This window comes from Macaca fascicularis, chromosome 14 (assembly GCF_037993035.2).
Source record: "Macaca fascicularis isolate 582-1 chromosome 14, T2T-MFA8v1.1".
NCBI classification, from domain to species: domain Eukaryota; kingdom Metazoa; phylum Chordata; class Mammalia; order Primates; family Cercopithecidae; genus Macaca; species Macaca fascicularis.
In genome coordinates, this window is record NC_088388.1 from 21732581 (window position 1) to 21750616 (window position 18036).

General features: G+C 41.5%; 1 protein-coding gene across 5 annotated transcripts in view; it reads right to left on the minus strand.

Annotated features, from left to right (window-relative positions):
• The window catches only part of EXT2 (exostosin glycosyltransferase 2), a 206904-nt gene that overhangs the window by 182612 nt on the left and 6256 nt on the right, over positions 1 to 18036 (minus strand). For 3 of the 5 annotated variants that reach the window (XM_074013872.1, XM_015434882.3, XM_015434881.3), the window contains exons 2-4: positions 10683 to 11248; positions 9650 to 9739; positions 5108 to 5224 (exon numbers count right to left, since the gene is read on the minus strand). In XM_074013872.1, coding sequence (XP_073869973.1) covers positions 5108 to 5224; positions 9650 to 9739; positions 10683 to 11218 — 743 coding nt within the window. In that variant the 5' untranslated portion in view covers positions 11219 to 11248. Of the gene's footprint in view, positions 1 to 5107; positions 5225 to 9649; positions 9740 to 10682; positions 11249 to 12337; positions 12451 to 18036 lie in introns of all 5 variants that reach the window. The other 2 variants (XM_065528278.2, XM_065528277.1) reach the window with 1 other exon arrangement.

Consider the following 18036-nt stretch of genomic DNA (forward strand, 5'->3'; position numbering starts at 1 on the left):
ACATCCTGTGCACTCCACTGGAAGAGGGTGCTTGGAAGCTTGTGCCTGGTTTCCCCCAGATTCACCCCATGCGCCTTCTAACTCTCTGACTGTGCTGTGCATCCTTTTGCTGTAATAAGTCACAGACATTAGTTCAATTATATGCTGAGTCATGGAGCCCTCCTGGCAAATCATAGTAACTGCAAGTGGTCTTCAGGACCCTCTGACATACATCCCCACAGTCATGGCAGTCAAAAATGTATATACATATATATATATATATATATATATATATATAGCCAAACGTCCCCTGGGGAACAAAATCATTCCCTTTCTCCTGATGACAGCCAGCAGTCTAGCCCAATATTTGGCCCAAACAGGCCTTCAATAAAGGTTTGACTTGAAGTGAACTGAACTCAACTGAATTGAATTAAATAATTTCCAGAACAACTTTAGGAGGAAAAAAAGAGAAAAAGAACTGAATAAAAACGTTTAAAATCACACAACAGATTTAAGTAAATGCTCACAGAAGCAGCAAACAGAGAAGTAACTCTTTTCTCTACTTACAGTTATTTCTATCTCATGCTACATAAATATGCCAAATTAAGATCCTAGGCACATAACAGAAACTTGTACCACCCCAGAGGGTACCAGCTGGGCTAATGTAGATCATCCTTTCTGAGTTTATGAAAATCTAACCTTGAAATAGGGCACTGAATTATACCAGTTTCTTCTGTCCATGAATTCACTGTAAGAATTATTTGTGTATTTCCATTTTGATGATAATCCAAAAACTTAGTTTGGGAATAGTTTTGTTCGTATTTAATGATGAATACTACTAAAAAATATTCAACTTCCAAGTTTGTATTTAGTGGGCTAATGAGATGAGAGAAATGCTTAAAACGTAAATCATAAAGCAGTAGAGTAAAACGCAGATAGAATCTAGGCTGTGAGTATACATGATGTTCACTATAAAATTTTTTAAACTTTGCTATCTGTTTGGACATTTTCATAATAAAATAATAAAATATTAAATATAAATAATAAAATATTGGGAAAAAATATGAATCATGCATCTGCATATGAAGATAAATGATGTCACAATATGCTATCTAAAGGGAAGCTTCTAATGGTTCAAATAGAAAACATGGTTAAAAAAAAAAGTACATTGTCACCCAACATACAACAGTATAGGCACATCAAACCCAGCAAACCCATAATTAACTCTATATTCACCTAAAAGATGCAATCCCATTTCAAAGAAACAGCATCAGCTATCATATTAAATTATGTTAATCTGAATGTTATTAGTTTTATAGATGTGCTTATATTTAATTTGTAAATTTGTTTCAGTTTTGTAGTTGTATAAGCGCAGACAGTTTAGACTTTTTAATTTATATTTACTTATAACAAAAATAGTTAATTAAAATGCAAGGGACCTTGAATAGTCAGAAAAACTCTGAAAAAGAAGAACACAGCCTGGGCAATATCACAAGACCCTGTCTCTACAAAAAATTAGCCAGGCGCAGTGGCATGTGCCTATAGTCCTAGCTACTTGGGAGGCTGAGGCAGGAGGATCGCCTGAGCCCAGGGGTTCAAGGCTGCAGTGAGCTATGATTCCACCAATTCAATCCAGCACTCCAGAGTGACAAAGCGAGACTTTGTCTCTTAAAAAAAGAAAAAGGAAGAACAAAGTTGGAGAACTTACATTTATTTCAAAACTTAATACAAAGCTATGGTAACCAAGACAATGTGGTACTGGCATAACAGACATATAGACCAACAGATTTGAATTGAGAATCCAAAAATAAACCCATATATCTATGAACTGCAAGTAACCAAGGGTACCAAGACCACTCAATGGAAGAAGACTCGTTTTTTTCAACAAGTGGTGTTTAGACAACTAGACATACACAAGCAAAAGAATGAAGGTGGACCCCCACCTTATACCACATACAAAAATTAACCAAAATGAACCAAAAATCTACATGTAAGAGCTAAAACTGTAGAATTCTTAGAAGAAAACGTAAGGGTAAATCTTCATGGCCTTGGATTACGCAATGGTTTCTTTAAAATGACACCAAAACTGCAAGTAACCAAAGGAAAAATAGATATCACTTCATCAAAATGAGGAACTTTTGTGCATCAAAGGACACTATCAAGAAAGTGAGGCCAGGCGCAGTGGCTCACGCCTATAATCCCAGTACTTCGGGAGGCCAAGGCAGGTGGATCACCTGAGGTCAGGAGTTTCAGACCAGCCTGACCAACATGGAGAAACCCCGTCTCCACTAAAAATACAAAATTAGCCAGGCATGGTGGCACATGCCTCTAATCCCAGCTACTTGGGAGACTGAGGCAGGAGAATCGCTTGAACCTGGGAGGTGGAGGTTTTGGTGAGCCGAGATCGCGCTATTGCACTCCAGCCTGGGCAACAAGAGCAATACTCCGTCTCAAAAAAAAAAAGAAAAAAAAGAAAGTGAAAAGCAATCTATAGAATGGGAGAAAGCATTTGCAAATCATGTATCTGATGAAGGTCTAACATCTGTTATAGATAAAGAATTGTTACAGCTCTACAATAAAAAGACAATTCAATTTTAAAATGGGCAAATGATCTGAATAGACATTTCTCCAAAGAAGTTATATAAACGGCCGATAAGCACATGAAAAGATACTCAAAATTATTAGTCAGTGGGGAAATGCAAACCAAAACCACAATGAAGATACGACTTCACATTCACTAGGACGGCTAGAGTAAAAAACACAGGCAATAACCAGGGTTAGTGAGGATAGGGGAAAATCGAAACTCTTATACTTGGCTGGTGGGAATGTGAAATGGTGCAGCCGCTTTGGAAAAGAGTTTGGCAGCTCCTCAAAAAGTTAAACACAGAGCTACCGTAGGACCCAGCAGTTCTGCTCCTAGGTCAAGAGAACTGAAACCAGCTTTATACAAAAACTTGTATACAAATGTTCATAGCAGCATTATTCCTAAGAGCTAACAGGTGGAAATAATCCAAATTTCTATCAACTGATGAAGAGATGAACCAAATGTGGTATATTCATATGATGAAATATTCAGCCGAAAAACAAAGGAAGTACTGATTCCGTGCTATGACATGAATAAGCCTTGGAAACATTACGCTAAGTGAAAGAAGACAGGTACAAAAGACCATTTATTGTATAATTATATTTATAGGAAATGTCCCGAATAGGCAAACCCATAGAGACAAAAAGCAGATTAAGGATTCTTGCTGGGGACAGAGGTTAAGGACTGACTGTTATTGGATATTAAGTTTATGGAGTGATGAAAATGTTCTAGAATTAGGTAGTAGGCCTGATGATAGTTGCACAATTTTGTAAATATACTAAAAACCATGAAATTGTACACATTAAAACAGTAAATTTTATGGTATATAAATTAATCTCAATTTTAAAAATAAAATAAGTCAACTCTGGGAGTCCATGAAGGGAGAAAAATCCAAGAAGATATCCCAAGCAACAAGTTCATGAACCACTCAGTCTTGCTCTGCACTTGCCTAAGGGTAGAAACAAAAATGTCTCAAGCTCACCTGGGCTTTACACATTGTCCACATAACAAAATTTTCTAAGTGAATGGCTAATGTAAGTTTCAGAATTTGGTCCCGGGCCACATGGCAGAACATAAACAGGAGCGAGATGTCTTCTCCTGAGAAAAGTTATCTTACTTCTCAGAGTCCACAAGGGTTTCTCAGGGGACATTTGAGATACTTAAAGAATGGTTCCAATGTTCTCCAAGCAAACTATTTCCATGAGACCCATTTCTCAAACCAAATATGACATTTTTAGTGTCACAATTTATATATCGGTCACCTCTGCTTCTGAGAACTTCCACACAAGTAAAGGATGCTTTTATTATGTTTGTTTAATGCTTATTGAGATTCTCACCAGGAAACAGCACAATTTTTACATAGACTACAGAAAAAAAAAGTTACATCCATGCTCCACATCCACGTTGTCAGCCCTTTTCATTTACTCCCTCATATACTAAAATATGAGCCAAGAAATGCCACACACTGAAGATATGGTAATTTAAAAAAACAGCTGGATGCAGTGGCATGGGCCTACAGTTCCTGCTACTTGTGAGGCTGAGGCAGGAGGGTCGCTTGAGCCCAAGAGTTTGAATCTAGCCTGGGCAACAGAGCAAGACTCTGTCACTTAAAAAAGCAAAAAAAAAAAAAAAAAAAAAAAAAGCAAAAACAAAAAACTAACCTCAGCTTCACTGCATGTACAAAATCCAAAATCCAGACAAGACAGGCTTTGAGCAAGACATCACGATGGGCATCACATGTGTCACTCTGGGAGACGTGCAGGCTGCTATGTGAGCACAAAGCACAGGAGCCAGTGCAGGGGCCAAGAAGGTACCCCCTCCACCCCACCCCAGAAGGTGGTTTCAAGCTGAAACCTAAGGCACCAGCAGGATTTTAGATCGATGAAGATGAGGAAAAAGGTCTGCAGACAGTGGAGAGTGCGTCTACCGCCCAGAAAACGGAGAGAGAGCACAGCGTGTTCTAGGAACTGAAAGAAGTAAAACGTTCTCAGACACAAAGCTAAAGATGCAGATAGAGGTCAGATGACAGAGAGCCTTGAAAGACGTTTTAAGGACTGTGGGCTAAGGACCAACGTGAATCTTATCCTAAGGAGCAATGTGAAGCCAAGGATCAGACTTGAGGGTAGCAAGACCAGAGGCAGGGAAACCACACAGGAAGCCGCTTCGGCAACCCAGAGGAGAGATGACAGTTCCCTGGTCTAGGGTAGAGGAGGAGGAGTCGGGGAGCAGATAGACCTAGGAAGTATTTAGGATGTAGAATCAATAGGACTTCCTATTTTGATATAGGAAACAAAGGAGAGAAAGGAGTTAAGGATACCACATGGATTCCTGCTTTAGAAAACTTGGTACACAGCACTGTGAATTTACGGAGATAGAGAAAACTGCAGGATGAATGAGACTGGCGTGGAGGTGGGAAAGATGGGTGCCTCAGGGACCCTGCCCTGGAACTGATGTTTTGGTTGCTTTGATGTCCACCACGCTAAACCTTGTCAACATCTCACAGATTCAGTAAAGGCAAACCTGGCTGGGATGAATATACCTTACCCTGGTCCTTTCTCTGGAAGATCCACCTCAGCTGACAGTGGACTATAGACAGGAATGCTGACATCGTAGCCTTGCCGGTAAGTCCACGTAGAAAAGCCGCCGCCAGCTAACAGGGCCCTGAGAGCAAAGGATTTTGTTAAATGATGAGAAAGAAGGACTTTATTCTGATACACCCTGTGGAGAGGAACAGGAATTACTGAGTCTTTATTATCAAAACCAGCTAATGTTTACGGAGTCATTTTTCTATAAAGACACTGTATTAAATGCCTTATACACGCATCTCGGGGCCATCAGCTGCATTCTATTCTTGAATCACCAGCCTTCCCCAGGGTCCTAAATAACCTTTCCTTACTTCCCAGTTTTTAAAACACATCATAGCCCAGAGGACACCTTATGGACAGCCTCTCTGCTACCTTACTCAGATCCCATTTACCTCTCCCTAGTCATACTTTATAATTAAACACATTTACAGTAACAGGAATAATAACAGTTCTGCATGGGAAGATTGGTTGGGGCAGTCATTTACCAACCACTGACTGGAATCTCAGAAGACAATGGGCCTGCAAAGCAGTGGTGGCCAGAAAGTATCACATCTCATATCGCTTACACCCCAGCCTCTCTTCAGTCCCTGCCCCAAGCAGTTCTTTCCACCATCATCCCAGAGCTACGTGTCAATCACGTAGCCTCCACCAGCTCTCACTGTCCATTCCAGCTACTTAGTCTTATTAACCCAATTCCCTATACAGGAAGCAGAACCTAGAATTAAACCCTCAGTCCTTCTCTTGCAGTTTGCTTGTATTAGCCTTTACTCTCCTTAATTAGAAAACAGTGACCACATTGTTTTAACTGGATCCAGCAAGTAGTACAATGACACTTCATCAGAGAAAGGAAGCAGGTGTTTATCACACCAACTTTTACTGTTATTCTCTCCCAGGACCCCAAACCCATCAAAATCACTTTCTAAGGCAGAACTCTGCCAATTGCACACACCACAAAGTCTGAGCCAAGATGTCTGAACTGAGAAACCACATTTTTTGCAGTATTGATTGCTACCAATCCCCTCCCGGCCCTGATGACAACCTACATTCCCTTCTAACATGACCAGTTTAGGTTCAAAGATTTTGAAACCACCCCTGGAAATCCCACTCTGTTTGTTTAAGCTTTATGAAACCAAGAACTGGTGAATGAGGTAACGTGCAGGCTAAAAACTTCTCCAGCTGCCGGTCTACTCTGTAAAATGTAATGACTATCCTTGGTACCAACATACGGTCTTATTTTTCCTGATTAGCATGCAGCACTGAATCCGTCCACCATGAATTTGGGCAGGTTCCATGACCATGATGGCAAGCAGACTCTGTGGGCCCCATGGCCTATGTGCAGACAAGCAGACAATCCATGTCTATGGATGCAATATTCAAGCACCCGGCAGTCCAGGTAAGCCAGGGTCGTGGGTGATTAGGCTATTACACTCACAGCCCCAGAGGAGAAGTGGGTGTGCATGTGGAGAGAAAGGAAGCAGGTGTATATCACATCAACCTTTACTGTTATTCTGTCCCTGGGGCCCCAAACTTGTTATTCTGTTCCAGGGGGTTAAGGTGAACGTTCAGCACTGGCAGTAGGAAAGTAGCAATCGGAAGCATGCCTTACGCTGAAGATCATCCACATGCAATCTCTGTTTGTCATCTCAAAAAGAGCCACGACTGCAGCTAGTCAAACTGGCCTCCTGCCAGCCCTGCTACTGACAAGACTTTAACTTTAAAGCACTGTATCTTCTTCTGCCAAGGTCTCCATTACATTATAATGGAGAAAATATTGTAAGCATCCCTTGCTTTACAGAACACATGTTTTACATTGACTGAAAAGTGAATTTCTGAACAGCACATTCTGTTTTCCCATTATGTATACCAAAATCAGAGATCAGTTCCAAAGTTGCAAGAGACTGAATAGAAAACCTGCAGCTAAAGAAGTATTAATATGATGATCTGACTCAGGTCAGGCCAAGTATTATATCACTGGAGGTCTCGCCAGCATTTTTAGCACTTTGCAGGGCTGCCTGATTCTGGGACGTCTCCTCTGACACTGAGCCTTCCTCCCCATCGCCTCGTATCCTCCACCCTCCCTAACCCAGTGTTGGGCATGTTTTCTCCCAGCTCTCCTGCTATCTAAGTATTCACTGAGGCTGCAAGTTTATCCTTCGCTTTCCTTTAAACCATGCATGGAATCAGGCCTGCAAATTCCTCAAATATAAAGCTTCAGGTTTTGCACAAAACAAAACCCAAAAAGCAGACCGATTCAATCGGTCATCCTTATTTGTTCACTGAGTCAAACAAACTGTAAAACAATATTTATGAGACAGGTAAACATGAGCAAAGGCTAGATATTTACTAACTATTTACTGATATGGAAAAATTACTGTTAATTTTCCTAGCCCATCTGTTTTCTAATTTCCAAACAATCTGACATGCAGCTCCCGTAAAACCATTCTGCATTCACTGTTCTTACCTCCTTTGAATCCAGGAGCAAGGATGAAGATTAAAAAAATTAACAAACAAATCTACTATTCCTTACCCCAACAAGACAGCCACCTAAGTTTCAACATGAAATTTCCCACATGCAAAGATAAAGAAGGACTAGATGGCGATTCATTACCTGCTATAGGATTGGCTATAATCACTTACAAAAATATACGCACAGGAAAAACTATTTAACCTTCCTGATCCTAACACCTAAACTCTAGCATGTACTCACACTTTCTCCTGTCTACTTGACACCTTCCTGCAGAGAAATGCAACTGCATTTAACATGTGCACTTCATAAAAATACAATCCAACTCCCATACAGATGCATATACCAAAATGTCAGCAAAAAGTGAAATGCCCCAAACAGAAAGAAGCCTTTCTGCAAAGAAATCCAGAAAAGGAGATGGAGACTGCACTCCTAACAGCTCTTCTCCTTCCCTTCTCTGTTCTCCAAAGTATTTCACTTCCTCAGAACAACCAAATCCATAAAACAGTAGCCCACTCAGGAACAGGCACACCTGCTCTGGGGCTGAGAGCCAAATCCGCAATTGCCCTGTGTTCAGCCACTTCCTACAGCATTTGTGCACCCGGACTGCCCTCTATCGTCCAAAATGGTCTCTACACCTAAGCTGAGGGGTGGTCCTGGGGTGTTTGTCTCTTCTAGTTATAACTGTATTTCCAGACAGAAACTCAAAACTGACTTTAGATAATCACTTAAAGCAAAGAAGGTTTAGATTTAATCTTCTGGGGAAAAGGAGTACTAAGTGTCGATCTTCGTAATTGATAAGGTTAGCCTCTAACAAGTTGAGAACTAACCTCAGGCTGTTCTCAGGCTAATAGCTCAGGCCGTTGCCTTTTCAGTAACAATGATTTTAAGAGTTAAACGCCAACTGTAATAAGACTGGTGATAAACGAGTTTAGGTGAACTCTTAACAATCCTATACCTTGAGTATTGCCCAGGACCCTTATATGGGGCCCCAACTTTCTACTTTCCTCAAAGCCTTGAACCAAGCACTAAGGGAGGTCCCTTAAGGAGCACCTCATACCAGAGCTTTCCAAGAAAGTTCACACCCAAATGTTTCAGTCAGTGGAGGAAAGGGCAGATAAATACAGCGAGGGAACTCAAAGTCACTCTCATGCAGTCATGGCCACCCCACACCACATCTGCCTATTTGGAAGGTTATTCTAGAAAGAAGGAAAGGCAAGAGGGGCCAGTAATGAAGGCAGGCAGGCAGGGAGGGAGGGAGGGACGGAAAGAACCCTGCTGACTGAAACAACAGAAGGTAAATGAGAATCAGCATGCCCCCATTGCCCTCTACATTACAGGCTTTGGGTATCACTTTGACATATCCACGCTGCCTTCTCTCAGTAAACTGTGCATGTACTTGTGGCAAATGCTCCCGAATTCAGAGAGAGCTAGCACAAGCCTGGCACACTTTCGGGGGCTGGATGTGTTACACTCAGAAGTGCACAACCCAGAGTGGGAAAAGAGTTTTAGAGGCGGCCGGGCATGGTGGCTCACGCCTGTAATCCCAGCACTTTGGGAGGCCGAGGTGGGCTGATCACAAGGTCAGGAGATCGAGACCATGGTGAAACCCCGTCTCTACTAAAAATAGAAAAAATTAGCCGGGCGCAGGGGCGGGCGCCTGTAGTCCCAGCTACTCGGGAGGCTGAGGCAGGAGAATGGCGTGAACCCGGGAGGCGGAGCTTGCAGTGAGCCGAGATTGCGCCACTGCACTCCAGCCTGGGCGACAGAGCGAGACTCCGTCTCAAAAAAAAAAAAAAAAAAGAGTTTTAGAGGCTATGCCAGGACATAGGCCCTAACCGGTTTTCCATAAAAGATTTAAGCACTTTTAAATCTTCAGGAGGAAAACACTTAGGACAATTTTCTAGTTTAATAAACAATTCTGATTACAAAGTATGCGGTAGATTTAGGAATATAATTTCACATGAACAAAAGGATCTGGCATTTACTTAATCCTCAGAAACCCGTCATAAGGACAGCCCCAAATATGCCTCCTACCTGTCTCTGGGGACATCCAGGGCCGTGTTATAATCTGGGGGACCTCCAGGCAACATGTTGAACAACAGGTGATTTGTACCTCGATCCCACCTGTCAAGAAATTTAAAACGTAGGAGAATTCATGTGTCCACTATGAAGAGACAAGAGTCAGTTACTGGATAACAAGTACCAAGGATCCCCAAGCCCAAATAGGGCCGCTTCTCAGGTATGCTAAGCAAACTCCTGGAAATCCTAACAGCACATCAGACACAAGTCGGGCTCCATGACAGAAAAAATGGACGGACGTGTACTTCACGCTTGTCCCATACAGAACTGCTTCTAACAATGAAAAGTTGAAAACTATCCAAATGTTCACCATTTGGTTAAAGAAACACAAATACATTAGAGAAGCCTGGCTAAATATACGGTAGAACATCGGCAAAATGGAATACTATGCAACCCTTAAGGTTATATAGTAAAAGAACATAAAGTTATGTCATAATTTGGAAATATATTCATGATATATAAGGGAAAAAGCAAAAGAGTATGTACTGTGTGATCCCATTTGGGACAAAACGTTTATATACACACGTGTATGTATATTTTTAGTAACATCAAAATATTAATAATGTTTATCTCTTCAGAGGCAGGATTTTGGAATGAATCTTAGATTCTTCTTTTTGCTTACCTGTATTTTCAGACTTCTTACAGTGAATGTGTATTATGTAAGTGCTAAGAGGAGGCGGGAGCACGTTTAGATTTAAAAGGAAGAATATAGGAAGAAGAGCCACCCTTAGTTTGGAAACTCTAAGAGGCTGGGAACCCACAGCAGTAGTGCCGGAGACGGCAGACTACTCTTCACGGGCACACAGGCAGACGCTGCCACACAGGCCTCGTGCTGCAAGTCAGTCCCTTCAACACACCCCGTCCTGCAAGAAGACAGCATCGGGAGGCCGACTCAAGAGCAGAAGCATTCCCATCCTTCCCTTCCCTTTAGTTCCCTGAGGGCCACTCAAGTATCTCTTGGGCGCTGGGCTGTACCAGTGTGAGATACCTAGAGAGCTGGGCCAACGCTTGCGCTGTCTCCTTGATGCGGAGTGTGTTCTGGTTAAGCACATCGATGGAGGGAACAAACAGGCAGGCCCGGTTGATGTCATCAGTGTAGTAGTCACTGTCTGAGATGGCTGTGAGCAGTTCATTATACTCCCGGGAGATGGTGTTGCTGACAGGGACGCCAAAGTCATCCACGTACTTTTTCAGAGCATAGATATACACCTTGATTTTGTTCTTTGGGTTGAAGCCACAGCGGTAGACATCAAAACACGTGTGCATTCTGCAACTGAGATCCCCGCGCTCTGGGATGGGACTGTCGGCTGGCAGCCTGACCACCGGCACATCACGGACGCTACGCTTCTCTACATTCCAGTCATTTGAGGACTCGATAGAATGGGGCCAGAACTGAAACATGCCAGTGGCAATGAGGCCCAGGAGGACAATGGAGAAGAGGGTGATATAGTAGATTCGGTGCTTGGTCTTCATTCTTGGGATGAGGGCAGGACCCCGGATATTATACTTGACCGACGCACACATAATGACACAGACAGCCTCTTTCTCACACTCCTGGTCATCAGGGAGAGAAATAAGAAAAATCGAGTGTTTAGGATGGCAAATGACACTTGAAAAGACTATTCAACTTTTTTTTTTTTTTTGAGAAAGGGTCTCACTCTGTCACTCAGGCTGGAGTGCAGTGGTACAATCTCAGCTCACTGCAACCTCCACCCCCTTAGGCTCAAGCGATCCTCCCACCTTAGCCTCCCAAATAACTGCGACCACCATGCCCAGATAATTTTTTGTATTTTTAGTAGAGAAGGAGTCTTGCCATGTTGCCCAGGCTGGTCTTGAACTCCTGAGCTCAAGCTATCAGCCTGCCTCGGCCTCCCAAAATGCTAGGATTACAGGCATAAGCCACCGCGCCCAGCCTTGACTTTTAATGTACCTATTTCTTTCCCTAAAGTGGTGTGGTGAAATAACGAAAAGGGATTTTGAACACTTCTTATAAACATGGCCATCAGAGAAATGCAAATCAAAACCACAATGAGATACTATCTCACACCAGTTAGAATGGCAATCATTAAAAAGTCAGGAAACAACAGGTGCTGGAGAGGATGTGGAGAAATAGGAACACTTTTACACTGTTGGTGGGATTGTAAACTAGTTCAACCATTATGGAAAACAGTATGGCGATTCCTCAAGGATCTAGAACTAGAAGTACCATATGACCCAGCCATCCCATTACTGAGTATATACCCAAAGGATTATAAATCATGCTGCTATAAAGACACATGCACATGTATGTTCTTTGCGGCACTATTCACAATAGCAAAGAATTGTAATCAACCCAAATGTCCATCAGTGACAGACTGGATTAAGAAAATGTGGCACATATACACCATGGAATACTATGCAGCCATAAAAAAGATGAGTTTGTGTCCTTTGTAGGGACATGGATGCAGCTGGAAACCATCATTCTCAGCAAACTATCGCAAGAACAGAGAACCAGAACCAAACACCGCATGTTCTCACTCATAGGTGGGAACTGAACAATGAGATCACTTGGACTCGGGACAGGGAACATTACACACCGGGGCCTATTATGGGGAGGGGGGAGGGGGGAGGGGGAGGGGGGAGGGATTGCATTGGGAGTTATACCTGATGTAAAGGACGAGTTGATGGGTGCTGATGAGTTGATGGGTGCAGCACACCAACATGGCACAAGTATACATATGTAACAAACCAGCACGTTATGCACATGTACCCTAGAACTTAAAGTATAATAATAATAATAAAACATTTAGAAATATATATCTAGATATATGAATATACATCATATATAATTTATTTAATATTTAATACTGCATATATTTAACATAAATATTAATTCATAATATAAAATATTATTATACCCTATCAATACACATTCGCCTAAAGCAGAAGCTGGCAAATGTGGGACTCTGGGAATGAGGGCTCGGACCAAGGCAGAAAAATCAAAAGTGGAATAGCAAAAGACAGTTATTTTATTTCAAAACACTTGCTTAATGTAAAATAATGATTTAACTGGACAAACTGATGCTTCATTATTCCAAAATCTGTTTTTAGCCTGGTGCGGTAGCTCATGCCTATAATCCCAGCACCTTGAGAGGCCGAGGTGGGTGGATCACCTGAGGTCAGGAGTTCGAGATCAGCCTGACCAACATGGCAAAACCCGTCTCTACTAAAAATACAAAAATTAGCCAGGCATAGTGGCATACACCTGTAATCCCAGCTACTTGGGAGGCTGAGGCAGGAAAATTGCTTGAATCCAGGAGGTGGAGGTTGCGATGAGCTGAGATCATGCCACTGCACTCCAGCCCAGGTGACAGAGCGACACTCTGTGTCCAAAAAAAAAAAAAAATCTGTTTTCATTCACTTATTCATTCAAACCATTATTGAGCACCCACGATGCACTGTGAAGAAAATAAAGATGAAAGTAAAGACCCCACTCTAATGAGGGAGAGAACACAAAACTATAACAAAAGGTAGAATGTAAAAACACCACTAGGAAAGTATCAATAAAGTACAAAAGGGTATCAACAAGAAAAAAAATTAATCTTTCACGTTTAAATAAAACATATAGTGATGATTTATAATGAAGGTGATAGTTGCATTTAGATGAATGGAAGAAATGAAGAAAGGATGGGGCAGGAGAGACAAAGGGAGGGAGGAAGAGGAAGAGAAAGAGAGAAGGGAGAAAGGGAGGAAAAGGGCCAATGTGGCAGATTCATTTACAAAGATGAACACCAACAATTCTTTCCATCTCTGAATTTGCGTGGCACTTCTCCAAACAAAATGTAGAATCCACGTCCCCTCCTCATGAATCTAGGCTAGCTTTATGATTTGCTTTGACCAAGAAAATGTGGCTGAAGTGATGTTCTGGGATTTCTGAGCACAGGACTTGAGAGGCCCTATAGCATCTGCCTTTGCACTCTTCGAATCCAGCTGCCATGCTCTAAGGAAGCTGAGCTGCCAGTGAAAGGCAACCTACCCTAGCGGACACAGAGATCCCAGTCAAAACCATTAGGGAAGAGATGAGCCATCTCCACCAAGCTCTGCGCAGATTCCGTAATCATGAGCAAACAAATGATTGTTGTTGTTTTAAGCCTCTAAATTTTGGGGTGGTTTCTTACACAGCAATAGATAAATAAAACAGCCAATAAGCATTATTGACTGAGATGTAAAGAAAATTTTTAGTCCTCAGCTAAAAACATAGAGTTCCCATGTAGACCACATTTTAAGATCCTTACCAAACAAACTTCTCCTCTGTGATTCCCAGATACTGTTTGCGGAGGGCAGAGCCTTGAGTGTGGCTACGTCATCTGCCACAGACTTACCATGTTACTCAACAAACTATTTTGACATTCTGCATGTCAAAATCCCAATCCACAAAAAAGCTGGGCACAGTGGCTCATGCTTATAATCCCAGCACTTTGGGAGGCCAAGGCAGACGGATCACCTGAGATCAGGAGTTCAAGACCAGCCTAGCCAACCTGGTGAAACTCCGTCTCTACCAAAAATACAAAAATTAGCCAGGCATGATGGCGGGCGCCTGTAATCCCAGCTACTTGGGAGGCTGAGGCAAGAGAGTCACTTAAACCTGAGAGGCGGAGGTTGCAGTGAGCCGAGATCATGCCACTATACTACAGCCTGGGCAACACAACAAGCCTCTGTCTCAAAAAATATAACATAACATAACATAACACAACATAACAAAACATAACATAACATAAAATAACAAAATGGTATCATTCTACTCACGGATCTTCTAAGAAACCTATTAATATAATGGGAAGTAACTGAAAAGCTCACAGACCATCTTAGAGTTCATCAACCATTTTTACTTCGGATAAATGGAGCTCTCCCCATCACTGCCCACGTGGTAAACTGCTTCCTGCCTAACTAGCTGAGTATTACCAAGCCTTGAATGTCACAATCACTGTCAGTTTTTTGGGTAAAATATGCTAAACGGTCATAAATGATTTCAAGTCATATCTCTCTGAGACCAGAAACTGGAACGTAACAAGGAATTTGCTTGTCACTGACTAACATATGAAAATTCATACATTTTGAGCTTAAAACATGATCATCTTTGGAGTATATACATCATACATCAGTCACTCAATATATTCTAATCGCTTTATGACAGAAATGTGGGCATGACAGCAATTTCACTTTTGCTATCATTCTAACAGCAGAACATTCCTGCCTGCTCCCATCCCCTACCAGCTCCAGGCCCACCCTACAGTATGGCTTGCTTGTCATTCTGCATATCCTTCCTGGAGTGTGCAGACAGGAGGTTTTGGGACAAATGCATGCAAGGAGCTGCCCTCCACTGGCCTATGTTAAAATTTCCCAAGAAGCTCTCAAGGTCTATGTATATACTTGAATCTGTGGTTCCCCAACACCTGAAGGGTAAGAAGCACAAGAGTTTGTTAAAACAGATTCCTTGGCCCCACCACTGGAGGCTGTTATCAGTAAGTCTAAAATAGGGCCACAGAATAGGTCATGTAAAAGCAAGCTCCTCACGTATTTTGTACCATCTGGTTTGAAACCTTTATTAATATTAGACAAACTACCCTTTAATAGTGTTTTTCAAAACTTTTTTTAAACTAAAATTGACAGTAAGAAATACAAGTTATATTGTGGCCCAATGTAGACAAATATATATATGTGTGTCTATAGACATTTTAAATAAAGTTTCACAAAACAATATTTAAGCTATGTACTATGAGTACACAGTGTTAGCCACAGAACATGCAATGAACCCTCCATTTTTCTACTCTGTTATTCTATTGCTTTTTAAAAAATTCTGGCCATAACCTACTAGATCAATTATACCACTCAATAATGGGTTCTTCATAGTTTGAAAATTAGTTTCCATATATAACAAAATTAAGGTTAAGGGAACAAACACTGTATTCAAACATGAGCTTTACAAATCTTCATGAGTTGCAGATTAACTATAAAAAAGACATACCACAACAAAATAAAACCAAAGATAACAGAAGAAAATAATAAATAAAAGCACAGAAATTCATTTAAAAACAAAATAGAAATAGTCAACAAGGCTAAAAGTTGTTTTTTTGTTTTTGTGTTTTGTTTTTCTTGAGACACAGTCTCGCTCTGTCGCCCAGGCTGGAGTGCAGTAGTGTGATCTCAGCTCACTGCCAGCTCCGCCTCCCGGGTTCACACCATTCTCCTGCCACAGGCTCCCGAGTAGCTGGGACTACAGGCACCCACCACCACGCCCAGCTAATTTTTTTGTATTTTTTAGTAGAGACGGGGTTTCATCATGTTAGCCAGGATGGTATCAATCTCCTGACCTCGTGATTCGCCTGCCTCAGCCTCCCAAAGTGTAAAAGTTGTTTTTTTAAAAACAGACTAATAAAATTCTGGTAAGATTAATCAAGAGTTCAAGGAAAAAGGTGCAAATAAATACCTGAAAAGGGGAACATAACTCTAACTGCTGCATATATTTAAAAGATAAGATGATATCAATGAACTTATGCCACTACATTTGAAAACTCAGATAACATGGAAAAATTATTTTAAAATATACTTACCAAAAGCATCTCAAGGACAAACAGCAACTCTGAGTAGTTCTATAACATTAAAGAAACTGAACCAAAAGTTTAAAAGTCTCCCTATAAAGAAAATTCCAGGCCCAGAAAATTTTCCAAGTTCTACCAAATATTCAAGAAATAATAATTCCAATTTCCCACAAATTATTCCAGAGTTCAGAAAAAAAAGAGGAAACACTCCAAAGCTCATTTTAGGAGGCCAGCACATGCATCATACCAAAACCCTAGAACAGTGGTTCTTGAAGTATGCTTCAGGCACCCCAGGCCCTTTCAAACAGTTTATACTGGTTTAATACTGACAGTTGCTTTACTCACTTCCATTTTCCAAAGGCTACATGATGCATGACACTGCAACAGACTGAATGCAGAAGCAGATATGATAATCCAACTGTGTTTTGTTAAGTTTTTCCAAAAGTGATAAAATATACCAATTCACAGACTCAAGATGCTCAACTCAGAGCAGAATATATATGTAAAGAAAATGGTGACGGGCATGGTGGCTCACACCTGTAATCCCAGCACTTTGGGAGGCCAGGCCGAGGCGGGCGGATCATGAGGTCAGGAGATCAAGACCATCCTGGCTAACATAGTGAAACCCCGTCTCTACTAAAAATACAAAAAATTAGCTGGGCGTGGTGGCGGGCGCCTATAGTCCCAGCTACTCAGGAGGCTGAGGTAGGAGAATGGCGTGAACCCGGGAGGCAGAGCTTGCAGTGAGCTGAGATTGCGTCACTGCACTCCAGCCTGGGAGACAGGGAGACTCCGTCTCAAAAAAAACAAAAAAAAAAAGGAAAATGCTACTTAGATGTATCAAAGCCAAACCGCTAAAAAGAAACTTAAAGAAGAATATTAAAAGTAGCCAAAGGGGAGAAAAATCTATTCAAGGTAGATCTTAAAACTAAATGTAAAAGGAAAAACTATAAAATATTTAGACCACAATAGAGAATATCGACATCTGGCAGAGAATGATTTCCAAAACAAAATACAAAAAGCACAAACCATTAAGAATTTTCCATCAAAAACACAATAAGGAAGTAAAAAGACAAGCTGCAAGCCTGAAGAATATATTTCCAGCACATATAACCAATAGGGACTTGCAACCAGAATAAACAACTGTACGAAGCAACAAGAAAAAAACAAAAACAAAACAAAACAAAAAACAGAAAACATACTTAAACAGGAATTTCACAGACAAGGCAAAAAGGGCACATAAACATATAAAAAGATGTTTAGTCTCATTAATGGTCACGGAAAATAAAACCACAATGAAATGTATACCCAACAGCACAGGCAAATTCAGAGTCAGACACCACCAAGTATTGTTGGAGGAGATATGGAACCACAGGAACTGACTCCAGAGTCCCAAGTGGCCTCAGCAGAAGGAAGAGGGAGCTGATACCCACTATGTTAGTCTTACATATCACATTTTGCTTGCTACCTGTCATAGTTTGAGTCCCCTCACACCCCAGACCCATGCAAAAAAGAAAAAAAAGAGTGACAAAGACAGGAGTGCAAATAGTCTACTTACTTGAGAGGTGATCTCAGAAAGCCACAGTGAGGGACCAAGGAGACAGGCAACAGGGCAAAGCCAATAAAGAGTGTGTTCTTAGGCTGGTTACTGCAGTGGGCAACAGGGGCTCCTAAGGCTACCAGGGGCCCTCTGAAGACTCATTTAGACTACAGCTGGTCGCTAAGCAGGATGGGAGGCTAGAGCATCTATCTGCAACACCTATC